This window comes from Glandiceps talaboti, chromosome 20 (assembly GCF_964340395.1).
Source record: "Glandiceps talaboti chromosome 20, keGlaTala1.1, whole genome shotgun sequence".
In the NCBI taxonomy this organism is placed as follows: Eukaryota; Metazoa; Hemichordata; class Enteropneusta; family Spengelidae; genus Glandiceps; species Glandiceps talaboti.
This window is the reverse complement of record NC_135568.1, coordinates 20,272,851-20,288,215: the sequence shown is the minus strand read 5'-3', so window position 1 is coordinate 20,288,215 and position 15,365 is coordinate 20,272,851. Positions and strand designations below refer to the sequence as shown.

General features: G+C 35.7%; 1 protein-coding gene across 1 annotated transcript in view; it reads right to left on the bottom strand.

The window, feature by feature from the left end:
• LOC144451069 (triple functional domain protein-like) overlaps window positions 1–15,365 on the bottom strand; it is a 365,406-nt gene that overhangs the window by 131,864 nt on the left and 218,177 nt on the right. The window contains exon 26 of the mRNA XM_078141839.1: window positions 6,830–6,919. Within this exon, the coding sequence (XP_077997965.1) occupies window positions 6,830–6,919 (90 nt within the window). The remainder of the gene's footprint in view (window positions 1–6,829; window positions 6,920–15,365) is intronic.

Here is a 15,365-nt window from a genome sequence, read left to right as displayed (position 1 = left end):
GGATACATAGCTAAGCCATACAGCATAGATACATAACTAAACCATACAGCATAGATACATAGCTAAGCCATACAGCATAGATACATAATTAAGCCATACAGCATGGATACATAGCTAAGCCATACAGCATGGATACATAGCTAAGCCATACAGCATAGATACATAACTAAGCCATACAGCATGGATACATAGCTAAGCCATACAGCACAGATACACAGCTAAACCATACAGCATGGATACATAGCTAAGCCATACAGGATGGATACATAACTAAGCCATACAGCATAGATACATAATTAAGCCATACAGCATGGATACATAGCTAAGCCATACAGCATGGATACATAGCTAAGCCATACAGCATGGATACATAACTAAACCATACAGCATGGATACATAGCTAAGCCATACAGCATAGATACACAGCTAAACCATACAGCATAGATACATAACTAAGCCATACAGCATAGATACATAACTAAGCCATACAGCATGGATACATAACTAAGCCATACAGCATAGATACATAACTAAGCCATACAGCATGGATACATAGCTAAGCCATACAGCATGGATACATAGCTAAGCCATACAGCATGGATACATAGCTAAGCCATACAGCATAGATACACAGCTAAACCATACAGCATAGATACATAACTAAACCATACAGCATGGATACATAGCTAAGCCATACAGCATAGATACATAACTAAGCCATACAGCATGGATACATAGCTAAGCCATACAGCATAGATACATAACTAAACCATACAGCATAGATACATAGCTAAGCCATACAGCATAGATACATAACTAAACCATACAGCATGGATACATAACTAAGCCATACAGCATGGATACATAACTAAACCATACAGCATAGATACATAGCTAAGCCATACAGCATGGATACATAACTAAACCATACAGCATAGATACATAGCTAAGCCATACAGCATGGATACATAACTAAACCATACAGCATAGATACATAGCTAAGCCATACAGCATAGATACATAACTAAGCCATACAGCATAGATACATAACTAAGCCATACAGCATAGATACATAGCTAAGCCATACAGCATGGATACACAGCTAAGCCATACAGCATAGATACATAGCTAAGCCATACAGCATGGATACATACCTAAGCCATACAGCATGGATACATAGCTAAGCCATACAGCATAGATACATAACTAAACCATACAGCATAGATACATAGCTAAGCCATACAGCATAGATACATAACTAAACCATACAGCATGGATACATAACTAAACCATACAGCATAGATACATAACTAAACCATACAGCATAGATACATAGCTAAGCCATACAGCATAGATACATAACTAAACCATACAGCATAGATACATAGCTAAACCATACAGCATAGATACATAACTAAACCATACAGCATAGATACATAACTAAACCATACAGCATAGATACATAGCTAAGCCATACAGCATAGATACATAACTAAACCATACAGCATAGATACATAGCTAAACCATACAGCATAGATACATAGCTAAGCCATACAGCATAGATACATAACTAAACCATACAGCATGGATACACAGCTAAACCATACAGCATGGATACACAGCTAAGCCATACAGCATGGATACATAGCTAAGCCATACAGCATAGATACATAACTAAACCATACAGCATGGATACATAATTAAGCCATACAGCATGGATACACAGCTAAGCCATACAGCATAGATACATAGCTAAGCCATACAGCATAGATACATAGCTAAGCCATACAGCATGGATACACAGCTAAGCCATACAGCATAGATACATAACTAAGCCATACAGCATAGATACATAGCTAAGCCATACAGCATGGATACATAGCTAAGCCATACAGCATAGATACATAGCTAAGCCATACAGCATAGATACATAACTAAGCCATACAGCATAGATACATAGCTAAGCCATACAGCATGGATACATAGCTAAACCATACAGCATGGATACATAGCTAAGCCATACAGCATAGATACATAGCTAAGCCATACAGCATGGATACATAGCTAAACCATACAGCATAGATACATAGCTAAGCCATACAGCATAGATACATAGCTAAGCCATACAGCATGGATACATAGCTAAACCATACAGCATAGATACATAGCTAAGCCATACAGCATAGATACATAGCTAAGCCATACAGCATAGATACATAGCTAAGCCATACAGCATGGATACATAGCTAAGCCATACAGCATGGATACATAGCTAAGCCATACAGCATGGATACATAATTAAGCCATACATAAATTGTATACAAAAGCAGAACCTGGCCATTCACATAAATTGACAATATTTAATGTTGTTTTTACAGTTCTTGTTACTGTTAACAGTACTACTATATACGATGCTTGATTTTTGAGCAATTTGGTCCATGGCAGATACTAACAAATATGTCAAATGTTATTTATGTCATTTTGGATGAATATCTCTCACAGATTTCGTGTTGTTTTGATCAAGAGATGCTGATAACAGTTTCAAATGGACTGTATGTTGAATGTGTCCAGATGTCACTAAGTATTCGTATGAGACAACGCCCATTGAATTGCCTTCCAGTTATGAAAAGGTAGCTTTATGGTGGCCTTTTGCCATCTGGTACAATACTGCAGTCTGAACTGTTTTGTCAACTGTTATACTGCGCTGACAATGTCTGAACTGTTCTGTCAACTGCTATACTGCGCTGACAAAGTCTGAACTGTTTTGTCAACTGCTATACTGCGCTGACAATGTCTGAACTGTTCTGTCAACTGCTATACTGCGCTGACAATGTCTGAACTGTTCTGTCAACTGCTATACTGCACTGACAATGTCTGAATTGTTTTGTCAACTGCTATACTGCGCTAACAATGTCTGAACTGTTCTGTCAACTGCTATACTGCACTAACAATGTCTGAACTGTTCTGTCAACTGCTATACTGCACTGACAAAGTCTGAACTGTTCTGTCAACTGCTATACTGCGCTGACAAAGTCTGAACTGTTCTGTCAACTGCTATACTGCGCTGACAAAGTCTGAACTGTTCTGTCAACTGCTATACTGCGCTGACAAGGTCTGAACTGTTCTGTCAACTGCTGTACTGAACTGTCAAAGTCTGAACTGTTCTGTCAACTGCTATACTGCGCTGACAAAGTCTGAACTGTTCTGTCAACTGCTATACTGCGCTGACAATGTCTGAACTGTTCTGTCAACTGCTATACTGCGCTGACAAAGTCTGAACTGTTCTGTCAACTGCTATACTGCGCTGACAATGTCTGAACTGTTCTGTCAACTGCTATACTGCACTGACAATGTCTGAACTGTTCTGTCAACTGCTATACTGAACTGTCAAAGTCTGAACTGTTCTGTCAACTGCTATACTGTGCTGACAATGTCTGAACTGTTCTGTTAACTGCTATACTGCGCTGACAATGTCTGAACTGTTTTGTCAACTGCTATACTGCGCTGACAATGTCTGAATTGTTTTGTCAACTGCTATACTGCACTGACAATGTCTGAACTGTTTTGTCAACTGCTATACTGCGCTGACAATGTCTGAATTGTTTTGTCAACTGCTATACTGCGCTGACAATGTCTGAACTGTTTTGTCAACTGCTATACTGCGCTGACAATGTCTGAATTGTTTTGTCAACTGCTATACTGTGCTGACAATGTCTGAACTGTTCTGTCAACTGCTAGACTGCACTGACAAAGTCTGAACTGTTCTGTCAACTGCTATACTGAACTGTCAAAGTCTGAACTGTTCTGTCAACTGCTATACTGCGCTAACAATGTCTGAATTGTTTTGTCAACTGCTATACTGCGCTGACAATGTCTGAACTGTTCTGTCAACTGCTAGACTGCACTGACAAAGTCTGAACTGTTCTGTCAACTGCTATACTGAACTGTCAAAGTCTGAACTGTTCTGTCAACTGCTATACTGAACTGTCAAAGTCTGAACTGTTCTGTCAACTGCTAAATTGACCATACTAACAAATTAATGTCAAATTACAATTAAAATTTATTATACTAACAGATTTGTGATAAAATTTGTTGTTTGTTTTTATTTGACATCATTATCACATCATAGAATATTTCTATTAAGTACATCACATTATTCTACAAATCTTCTTCAAATTATTACTAAATAATCTCTTATTCCAATAAATTATCACTAAATAATCTTTTATTCCAGTTCCTTACAATAAATTAATATTTCTTAGTTTCTAACACTGAGATCAAAAGTAGGCCACTGTGTATAGTCAGTACTTGTGTACTTTGCTTTACAAAAATAATGTTGTTGATTAAATCTTAAAATTGACAAATTTAATCACAGAATTGAACAGAGCAATAAATAAATATTATAAACTAAATAGTCTCATTATGATTGCCATAATTTCAACATTTGACATTGAAATAATAAAAAAATGGCCAATTAATAATTTGAAACTAAAAAATTCAAAAAAAAATTATGAACTGGAAAGTTATTTCACCAATTTCTTCCACAGAAAAAGCAAATTAAAAATGGACTGAATTTTTTTTGGCTAATTTTGTTGACCAGCCTGACAAGATGAAAATAGAGAAATCAACACTAAATATCTGTTGGCTTATTTCACCTTTAAAATGTCAAAAAACAGAAAAGGAGTGAAAATAAACTGTTGTTAGTTTCATTCATAAAACAGACACAATTAAACAAGGGAAATTGACTATTTGTATGCAAATAATACAATATTAAAATATTGTGTGAACTGCAAATAATACAATATTAAAATATTGTGTGAACTGCAAATAATACAATATTAAAATATTGTGTGAACTGCAAATAACACAATATTAAAATATTGTATGAACTGCAAATAACACAATATTAAAATATTGTGTGAACTGCAAATAACACAATATTAAAATATTGTATGAACTGCAAATAATACAATATTAAAATATTGTATGAACTGCAAATAACACAATATTAAAATATTGTATGAATCGCAAGGAGGACAGTAAAGATGTGGCAGCTCTGCTTACGTACATCAATGTACTTGTGTATTCTGTACACAACATGACGATTAAACTACTCTACGTAGTATCACTAAGGTCGGGTTACTATGACGTCAGTTGCTACATCACAATAACGCTAACACTACCCTATGGCAGTTTTGTCTCTATGTTTTGGGATGGAACTTAGAATTAGGAGATGAAAATAGACACAGTCTACCACACTCCTTTCCAAATATGGAAGTATGTTCTCTTTTGCTAAATATGGATTTATAAATTATGTATACAAGTGATAAAGATGTTTACAACTAAATATGAATAAATACGAGGATTTTATAATAGCAACTTTGGTTCTCAGTCATTATCCATTTATGCCTGAAATCCAAATGTCCAAATATGGTGGTTGGTCACGATATAAACGCTTTCTGGGTCAGTTTCAAAACAAACTTGTTTAGGTAAACTTTAATGATGGTAACATCAAAACCTACAAAAGCTACTACCTATGACTCATAATTCACAAAGTGATTTAGTCTGTCAATTTTAGGATCATATTTTGTTTCAACACATTTTTTTTACTTTCTACTGATCTTCAAAATACCATTCAATTGTGAAATAACTGTAGTACCAATGATTTCTTTCCAACTTGGGGAGATGAGGGCTGTTTGATGACAACCATGTTGAAATCCAGCCATTTATCCCTCAATCAAATAATCACTCTCTCCCCCCACTCACTCTCTCCCCACTCACTCACTCACTCCCTCCCTCACTCACTCACTCACTCACTCACTCACTCCCTCACTCACTCACTCACTCACTCATTCACTCACTCACTCATTCACTAACTTACTCACTCACTTACTTACTTACTCACTCACTCACTCACTCACTCACTCACTCACTCACTCACTCACACACTTACTCACTCCCTCACTCACTCATTCATTCACTAACTCACTCACTCATTCACTAACTCACTCACTCACTCACTCATTCACTTACTCCCTCACTAACTCACTCACTTGCTCACTCATTCACTCACTCACTTACTCACTAACTCACTCACTCACTCACTCACTCACCATCTCACTCACTCACTCACTCACTCACACACACACACACACACACACTCACTCACTCACTCACTCACTCACTCACTCACTCACTCACTCACTCACTCACTCACTCACTCACTCACTCACGTAACCAACCAATCCAGCTACTCAGGTGACTAATCAAATGAATATATATGATCTAATCATTTATGTCAGTCACCCAATCAGTCAAACAGTCAGTCAGTCAGTCAGTCAGTCAGTCAGTCAACCAGTCAGTCAGTCACCAGTTAGTCAGTCAGTCAACCAACCAATCAGTCAGTCAGTCAGTCAGTCAACCAGTCAGTCAGTCAGTCAGTCAGTCACCAGTTAGTCAGTCAGTCAGTCAGTCAGTCAGTCAGTCAGTCAGGCAGGCAGGCAGGCAGTCAGGCAGTCAGTCAGTCAGTCAGTCAGTCAGTCAGTCAGTCAGTCAGTCAGTCAGGCAGGCAGTCAGTCAGGCAGTCAGTCAATCAGTCAATCAGTCAGGCAGTCAGTCAGTCAGGCAGTCAGTCAGTCTGCAAGTAAGCCTTCTATTTCATTTCATTGTTATCAAATGTAAACTTGGTGAATGCATTCAAATAAACCTTCAATACTGCAAATGACAATACTTGATAGCATCCACATACACACAAATAGCCCACATACACACAAATAGCCTACATACGCTACAAATGAAAGTTTCAAAAGTAAGATTTTAAGGGCCATACCTCTTCTGCAAGGTCTTCAGGTTGGGCCAGGGGTGGTTCATCTCTTGTTGTCGTTTCTGCCACTTCATTGGGTCCAGCACCAAGCAGTTGCTATGGTAACAATACAAGTGAGAAATAGTTAGGCAAAAATTGAAAAAATACACAAAACCTTAGACGAAGTTTTAACTAGGTTTAGCAGCAATACACAGTTGACATGCATAAAGTATTTGAGGAAATGAAATATCAATGATTATACTGATCTTAACAAATCTACATGGTGATCTGAGAAATTTGTCATTCATTTATTCATTCATTCATTCATTCATTCTTTCATTCATTCATTCATTAACTTAGCCTATCAACATTTCTATATAACAACTCAAGAGGGCTCTAGTTTGTTAAGACTCACTTATACCATATCATTTCTTGGTGGTTATATGTAACTATGTGTACATTATGTTGTAACTCTAATTGACCTTTCACATGCAAATTGATTGACAGGGATAGGGAAGGCCTCACAAATGACACCATCACTGAAATGTTTCAGTAAACCATCATAACAGGGCACACTTTCTAATTTGACTTTTCAGTGAACCAATCAATATATCACAGTAGTGTAAAAACAACTGTAGACAGTGTAATATAATGTTTGAAAGCTACTGGAACTGTAATCAATGACATGATTAATTTATTGTTGTTGTTTAATTACAAGTGTTCCATAATAATACTAGTACTGTCCCTGCAACTGTCAATTGTTTACTGTCCCTGCAACTGTCAATTGTTTACTGTCCCTACAACTGTCAATTGTTTATTGTCCCTACAACTATCAATTGTTTACTGTCCCTACAACTGTCAATTGTTTATTGTCCCTACAACTGCCAATTGTTTACTGTCCCTACAACTGTCAATTGTTTACTGTGCCTACAACTATCAATTGTTTATTGTCCCTACAACTGTCAATTGTTTATTGTCCCTACAACTGTCAATTGTTTATTGTCCCTAAAACTGTCAATTGTTTACTGTGCCTACAACTGTCAATTGATTACTGTCCCTGCAACTGTCAATTGTTTACTGTCCCTACAACTATCAATTGTTTACTGTCCCTACAACTGTCAATTGTTTACTGTCTCTACAACTATCAATTGATTATTGTCCCTACAACTGTCAATTGTTTATTGTCCCTACAACTGTCAATTGTTTATTGTCCCTACAACTGTCAATTGTTTATTGTCCCTACAACTGTCAATTGTTTACTGTCCCTACAACTATCAATTGATTATTGTCCCTACAACTGTCAATTGTTTACTGTCCCTACAACTATCAATTGATTATTGTCCCTACAACTGTCAATTGTTTACTGTCTCTACAACTATCAATTGATTATTGTCCCTACAACTGTCAATTGTTTATTGTCCCTACAACTGTCAATTGTTTACTGTCCCTACAACTGTCAATTGTTTACTGTCCCTACAACTGTCAATTGTTTATTGTCCCTACAACTATCAATTGTTTACTGTCTCTACAACTATCAATTGATTATTGTCCCTACAACTATCAATTGATTACTGTCCCTACAACTGTCAATTGTTTACTGTCCCTACAACTGTCAATTGTTTATTGTCCCTACAACTATCAATTGTTTACTGTCTCTACAACTATCAATTGATTATTGTCCCTACAACTATCAATTGTTTATTGTCCCTACAACTATCAATTGTTTACTGTCTCTACAACTATCAATTGATTATTGTCCCTACAACTATCAATTGTTTACTGTCCCTACAACTGTCAATTGTTTATTGTCCCTACAACTGTCAATTGTTTACTGTCCCTACAACTGTCAATTGTTTATTGTCCCTACAACTGTCAATTGTTTACTGTCCCTACAACTGTCAATTGTTTACTGTCCCTACAACTATCAATTGATTATTGTCCCTACAACTATCAATTGATTATTGTCCCTACAACTATCAATTGATTATTGTCCCTACAACTGTCAATTGTTTACTGTCCCTACAACTATCAATTGATTATTGTCCCTACAACTGTCAATTGTTTACTGTCCCTACAACTATCAATTGATTACTGTCCCTACAACTGTCAATTGTTTACTGTCCCTACAACTATCAATTGATTATTGTCCCTACAACTGTCAATTGTTTACTGTCCCTACAACTATCAATTGTTTACTTCCCTAAAACAGTCAATTGTTTACTGTCCCTACAACTGTCAATTGTTTACTGTCCCTACAACTGTCAATTGTTTATTGTCCCTACAACTATCAATTGTTTACTGTCCCTACAACTGTCAATTGTTTACTGTCCCTACAACTGTCAATTGTTTATCGTCCCTACAACTGTCAATTGTTTACTGTCCCTACAACTATCAATTGATTACTGTCCCTACAACTGTCAATTGTTTACTGTCCCTACAACTATCAATTGATTACTGTCCCTACAACTGTCAATTGTTTACTGTCCCTACAACTATCAATTGATTACTGTCCCTACAACTGTCAATTGTTTACTGTCCCTACAACTGTCAATTGTTTATTGTCCCTACAACTATCAATTGTTTACTGTCCCTACAACTATCAATTGATTACTGTCCCTGCAACTGTCAATTGTTTACTGTCCCTACAACTATCAATTGATTACTGTCCCTACAACTGTCAATTGTTTACTGTCCCTACAACTATCAATTGATTATTGTCCCTACAACTGTCAATTGTTTACTGTCCCTACAACTGTCAATTGTTTACTGTCCCTACAACTATCAATTGATTATTGTCCCTACAACTGTCAATTGTTTACTGTCCCTACAACTATCAATTGATTACTGTCCCTACAACTGTCAATTGTTTACTGTCCCTACAACTATCAATTGATTACTGTCCCTACAACTGTCAATTGTTTACTGTCCCTACAACTGTCAATTGTTTATTGTCCCTACAACTGTCAATTGTTTATTGTCCCTACAACTGTCAATTGTTTATTGTCCCTACAACTATCAATTGTTTACTGTCCCTACAACTGTCAATTGTTTATTGTCCCTACAACTGTCAATTGTTTATTGTCCCTACAACTATCAATTGATTACTGTCCCTACAACTGTCAATTGTTTATTGTCCCTACAACTGTCAATTGTTTATTGTCCCTACAACTGTCAATTGTTTATTGTCCCTACAACTATCAATTGTTTACTGTCCCTACAACTGTCAATTGTTTACTGTCCCTACAACTGTCAATTGTTTACTGTCCCTACAACTGTCAATTGTTTACTGTCCCTACAACTGTCAATTGTTTACTGTCCCTACAACTGTCAATTGATTACTGTCCCTACAACTGTCAATTGTTTACTGTCCCAGCAACTGTCAATTGTTTACTGTCCCTACAACTGTCAATTGTTTACTGTCCCTACAACTGTCAATTGTTTACTGTCCCTACAACTATCAATTGATTATTGTCCCTACAACTGTCAATTGTTTACTGTCCCTACAACTATCAATTGATTATTGTCCCTACAACTGTCAATTGTTTACTGTCCCTACAACTGTCAATTGTTTACTGTCCCTACAACTGTCAATTGTTTACTGTCCCTACAACTGTCAATTGTTTACTGTCCCTACAACTGTCAATTGTTTACTGTCCCTACAACTATCAATTGATTATTGTCCCTACAACTGTCAATTGTTTACTGTCCCTACAACTATCAATTGATTATTGTCCCTACAACTGTCAATTGTTTACTGTCCCTACAACTGTCAATTGTTTACTGTCCCTACAACTATCAATTGATTATTGTCCCTACAACTGTCAATTGTTTACTGTCCCTACAACTGTCAATTGTTTACTGTCCCTACAACTGTCAATTGTTTACTGTCCCTACAACTATCAATTGATTATTGTCCCTACAACTGTCAATTGTTTACTGTCCCTACAACTATCAATTGATTATTGTCCCTACAACTGTCAATTGTTTACTGTCCCTACAACTGTCAATTGTTTACTGTCCCTACAACTGTCAATTGTTTACTGTCCCTACAACTATCAATTGATTATTGTCCCTACAACTGTCAATTGTTTACTGTCCCTACAACTATCAATTGATTACTGTCCCTACAACTGTCAATTGTTTACTGTCCCAGCAACTGTCAATTGTTTACTGTCCCTACAACTGTCAATTGTTTACTGTCCCTACAACTATCAATTGTTTACTGTCCCTACAACTGTCAATTGATTACTGTCCCTACAACTATCAATTGTTTACTGTCTCTACAACTGTCAATTGTTTACTGTCCCTACAACTGTCAATTGTTTACTGTCCCTACAACTGTCAATTGATTACTGTCCCAGCAACTGTCAATTGTTTATTGCCCCAGCAACTGTCAATTGTTTATTGCCCCTACAACTGTCAATTGATTACTGTCCCTACAACTGTCAATTGTTTACTGCCCCTACAACTATCAATTGTTTACTGTCTCTACAACTGTCAATTGTTTACTGTCCCTACAACTGTCAATTGTTTACTGTCCCTACAACTGTCAATTGTTTACTGTCCCTACAACTGTCAATTGATTACTGTCCCTACAACTATCAATTGTTTACTGTCCCTACAACTGTCAATTGTTTACTGTCCCTACAACTGTCAATTGTTTACTGTCCCTACAACTGTCAATTGTTTATTGTCCCTACAACTGTCAATTGTTTATTGTCCCTACAACTGTCAATTGTTTACTGTCCCTACAACTGTCAATTGTTTACTGTCCCTACAACTATCAATTGTTTACTTCCCTAAAACAGTCAATTGTTTACTGTCCCTACAACTGTCAATTGTTTATTGTCCCTACAACTGTCAATTGTTTACTGTCCCTACAACTATCAATTGTTTACTGTCCCTACAACTATCAATTGTTTACTGTCCCTACAACTGTCAATTGTTTATTGTCCCTACAACTGTCAATTGTTTACTGTCCCTACAACTGTCAATTGTTTACTGTCCCTACAACTATCAATTGTTTATTGTCCCTACAACTGTCAATTGATTACTGTCCCTACAACTATCAATTGTTTACTGTCCCTGCAACTATCAATTGATTATTGTCCCAACAACTGTCAATTGTTTATTGTCCCTACAACTATCAATTGATTACTGTCCCTACAACTGTCAATTGTTTACTGTCCCTACAACTATCAATTGATTACTGTCCCTACAACTGTCAATTGTTTATTGTCCCTACAACTGTCAATTGTTTATTGTCCCTACAACTGTCAATTGTTTACTGTCCCTACAACTATCAATTGTTTACTGTCCCTACAACTGTCAATTGTTTATTGTCCCTACAACTGTCAATTGTTTATTGTCCCTACAACTATCAATTGATTATTGTCCCTACAACTGTCAATTGTTTATTGTCCCTACAACTATCAATTGATTATTGTCCCTACAACTGTCAATTGTTTATTGTCCCTACAACTATCAATTGTTTACTGTCCCTACAACTATCAATTGTTTACTGTCCCTACAACTGTCAATTGTTTATTGTCCCTACAACTGTCAATTGTTTATTGTCCCTACAACTATCAATTGATTATTGTCCCTACAACTGTCAATTGTTTATTGTCCCTACAACTATCAATTGTTTATTGTCCCTACAACTATCAATTGTTTATTGTCCCAACAACTGTCAATTGTTTATTGTCCCTACAACTGTCAATTGTTTATTGTCCCTACAACTATCAATTGTTTACTGTCCCTACAACTGTCAATTGTTTATTGTCCCTACAACTGTCAATTGTTTATTGTCCCTACAACTATCAATTGATTATTGTCCCTACAACTGTCAATTGTTTACTGTCCCTACAACTATCAATTGTTTATTGTCCCTACAACTGTCAATTGTTTATTGTCCCTACAACTATCAATTGTTTATTGTCCCTACAACTGTCAATTGTTTATTGTCCCTACAACTATCAATTGTTTACTGTCCCTACAACTGTCAATTGTTTACTGTCCCTACAACTGTCAATTGTTTACTGTCCCTACAACTATCAATTGTTTATTGTCCCTACAACTGTCAATTGTTTACTGTCCCTACAACTATCAATTGTTTACTGTCCCTACAACTATCAATTGTTTACTGTCCCTACAACTATCAATTGTTTACTGTCCCTACAACTGTCAATTGTTTACTGTCCCTACAACTGTCAATTGTTTACTGTCTTGTACAATAATAAAGACATTCACCAACAGTAGTCACTATTGAGGGTATGAAAGTAGTTGAAGATTCAAACTGCTGTTGCACTTATTTACTGCCAATACAATTTGCAAACATTGTAATACTTTTTAGATGAGAAATTGATGTGAAACTTGTACACACGTGTCTATATATATATATATATATATATATATATATATATATATATATATATATATATATATATATATATATATATATATATATATATATATATATATATATATATATATATATATATATATATATATATATATATATATATATATATATATATATATATATGGCAATTCTATTGCTAAGAGTACATTGCATGGAGTTAAGATTGGACATTGGATCATGTATGCATCATGTATGTACCATGTATGTGGCATGTATGTACCATGTATGTATCTTGTATGTATCCTCTATATATCATGTATGTATCTTGTAATTTGTATGTATGTATGTATGTATGTATGTATGTATGTATGTATGTATGTATGTATGTATGTATGTATGTATGTATGTATCATGTATGTATGTATGTATGTATGTATGTATGTATGTATGTATGTATGTATGTATGTATGTATGTATCTTGTATGTATCTTGTATGTATCTTGTAATTTGTATGTATGTATCATGTATGTATCTTGAATGTATGTATCATTTACCATTTCTTCATCCTTCACAAACTCATTTCGTTATGCTCGACATGTCAACAACCCTGTCTTACAAAATACAACACTTGCTACAGTTTCCATGATAGCAGATATAAATATCGATCATAAAATCTACAACATTTACAAATGACCTCTAGAGGGCTCCCTACAGCCCACCTCAAAATCAAGGCACAGTGAATATTACAACAAATGTTTTAACCTAAAACAAGCAATATAAACACAACTTTTCTATCCTTCAACACAGCTGAGTGAAGAAACACAAAAGTGTGTATCATATATTGTATTAAGCGTACATGTCCATATGAATGCCAAGTCTAGGATATGTGGCACACATTTCAATGTACTTTAACCTATATACAATGTTTACTCAGAATTGCTGGCATCACAGAGACTAGACAGGGTCTCATACAGACAGCTGTTACCACAATCCTGGCAAATAGATTATCCATTACCCACAATGCAGCATATACAATGTTTACTCAGAATTGCTGGCATCACAGCGACTAGACAGGGTCTCATAGACACAGCTGTTACCACACTCCTGGCAAACAGATTATCCATTACCCACAATGCAGCATCAATTGGACAGGTACTACAATGTTCTGGCAGCATTGACACATACAACCACAATCTCCACAAACACTTTTAGATTTTACCCATACTGCATTGTAAACTGGTCTTGATCTCTAAGCATGATATACCATACCTACAATTACCCACAATCTTATACACTACAAAATGATCATGATCATCTCAATCTACCCATTGATTACTAAATTTTACATATATTATCTGATGTAAAAGTTTACCATCATCACCATCATCATCACCACCATCATCATCATCATCATCATCACCTTCAGGGCTCAAAATAATGGCCTCTTACTTGCCCTGTGATTTCAAGGCTTGGGCAAGTTGTTTTGAAAAGTACTTGTCCCAAGGGGCAAGGAGAATTTCTTATGATTATTGATCAGTGATGTGTTTTTGCCTGTACTGTGTTCATGCTGGACTTATCAGACACTGCACATGTCTGATAGGATTTTGGATACATTGTATAACCATGGTGCCAACATGTAGCATAGTAGCAATATTGAGAAGATCTTTTTCTTGACTGACAACTTTTCATAACAATCTGGACCAGCTGTCCTTGAAGTACTTTGTTAACTCTATCAAGAAAACATACCTGGAATGACCAGTGACTAATTGAATATTGTTCAACAATAGTAAATTACAGCATGATTTTTCAGGTTTTGGGTGTTTGAATCAACTGCAAATTTTCTGGGAGAAAAATAGTTGGTGTGGAGGAGGAAGGAAAGAAAATATATTGACGTGGTGAAAAAGGAAATACTTAGAAAGATTTTATATGTGTTGAAATAAATGTTCATTTTTTTTATATTGATAGCTTATGAAAGTGCTGAAAAACTTGTGATTATTTTAACAACTACTTTTTACAGGTGAACAAAAAATTGTATGTTATGCTATATAGTATGAAAATTAATATTATCTAGGACTCCTGTTTATTGTGGAGAGAACTTTTCAGTACCCACAGAAACTTTCAAAGTGACATTTTTTAGAACAATTAACAAAAGAAAGACCAATCAAACCCAACAGTGCTCAAAAAATTTCCCCACTATTT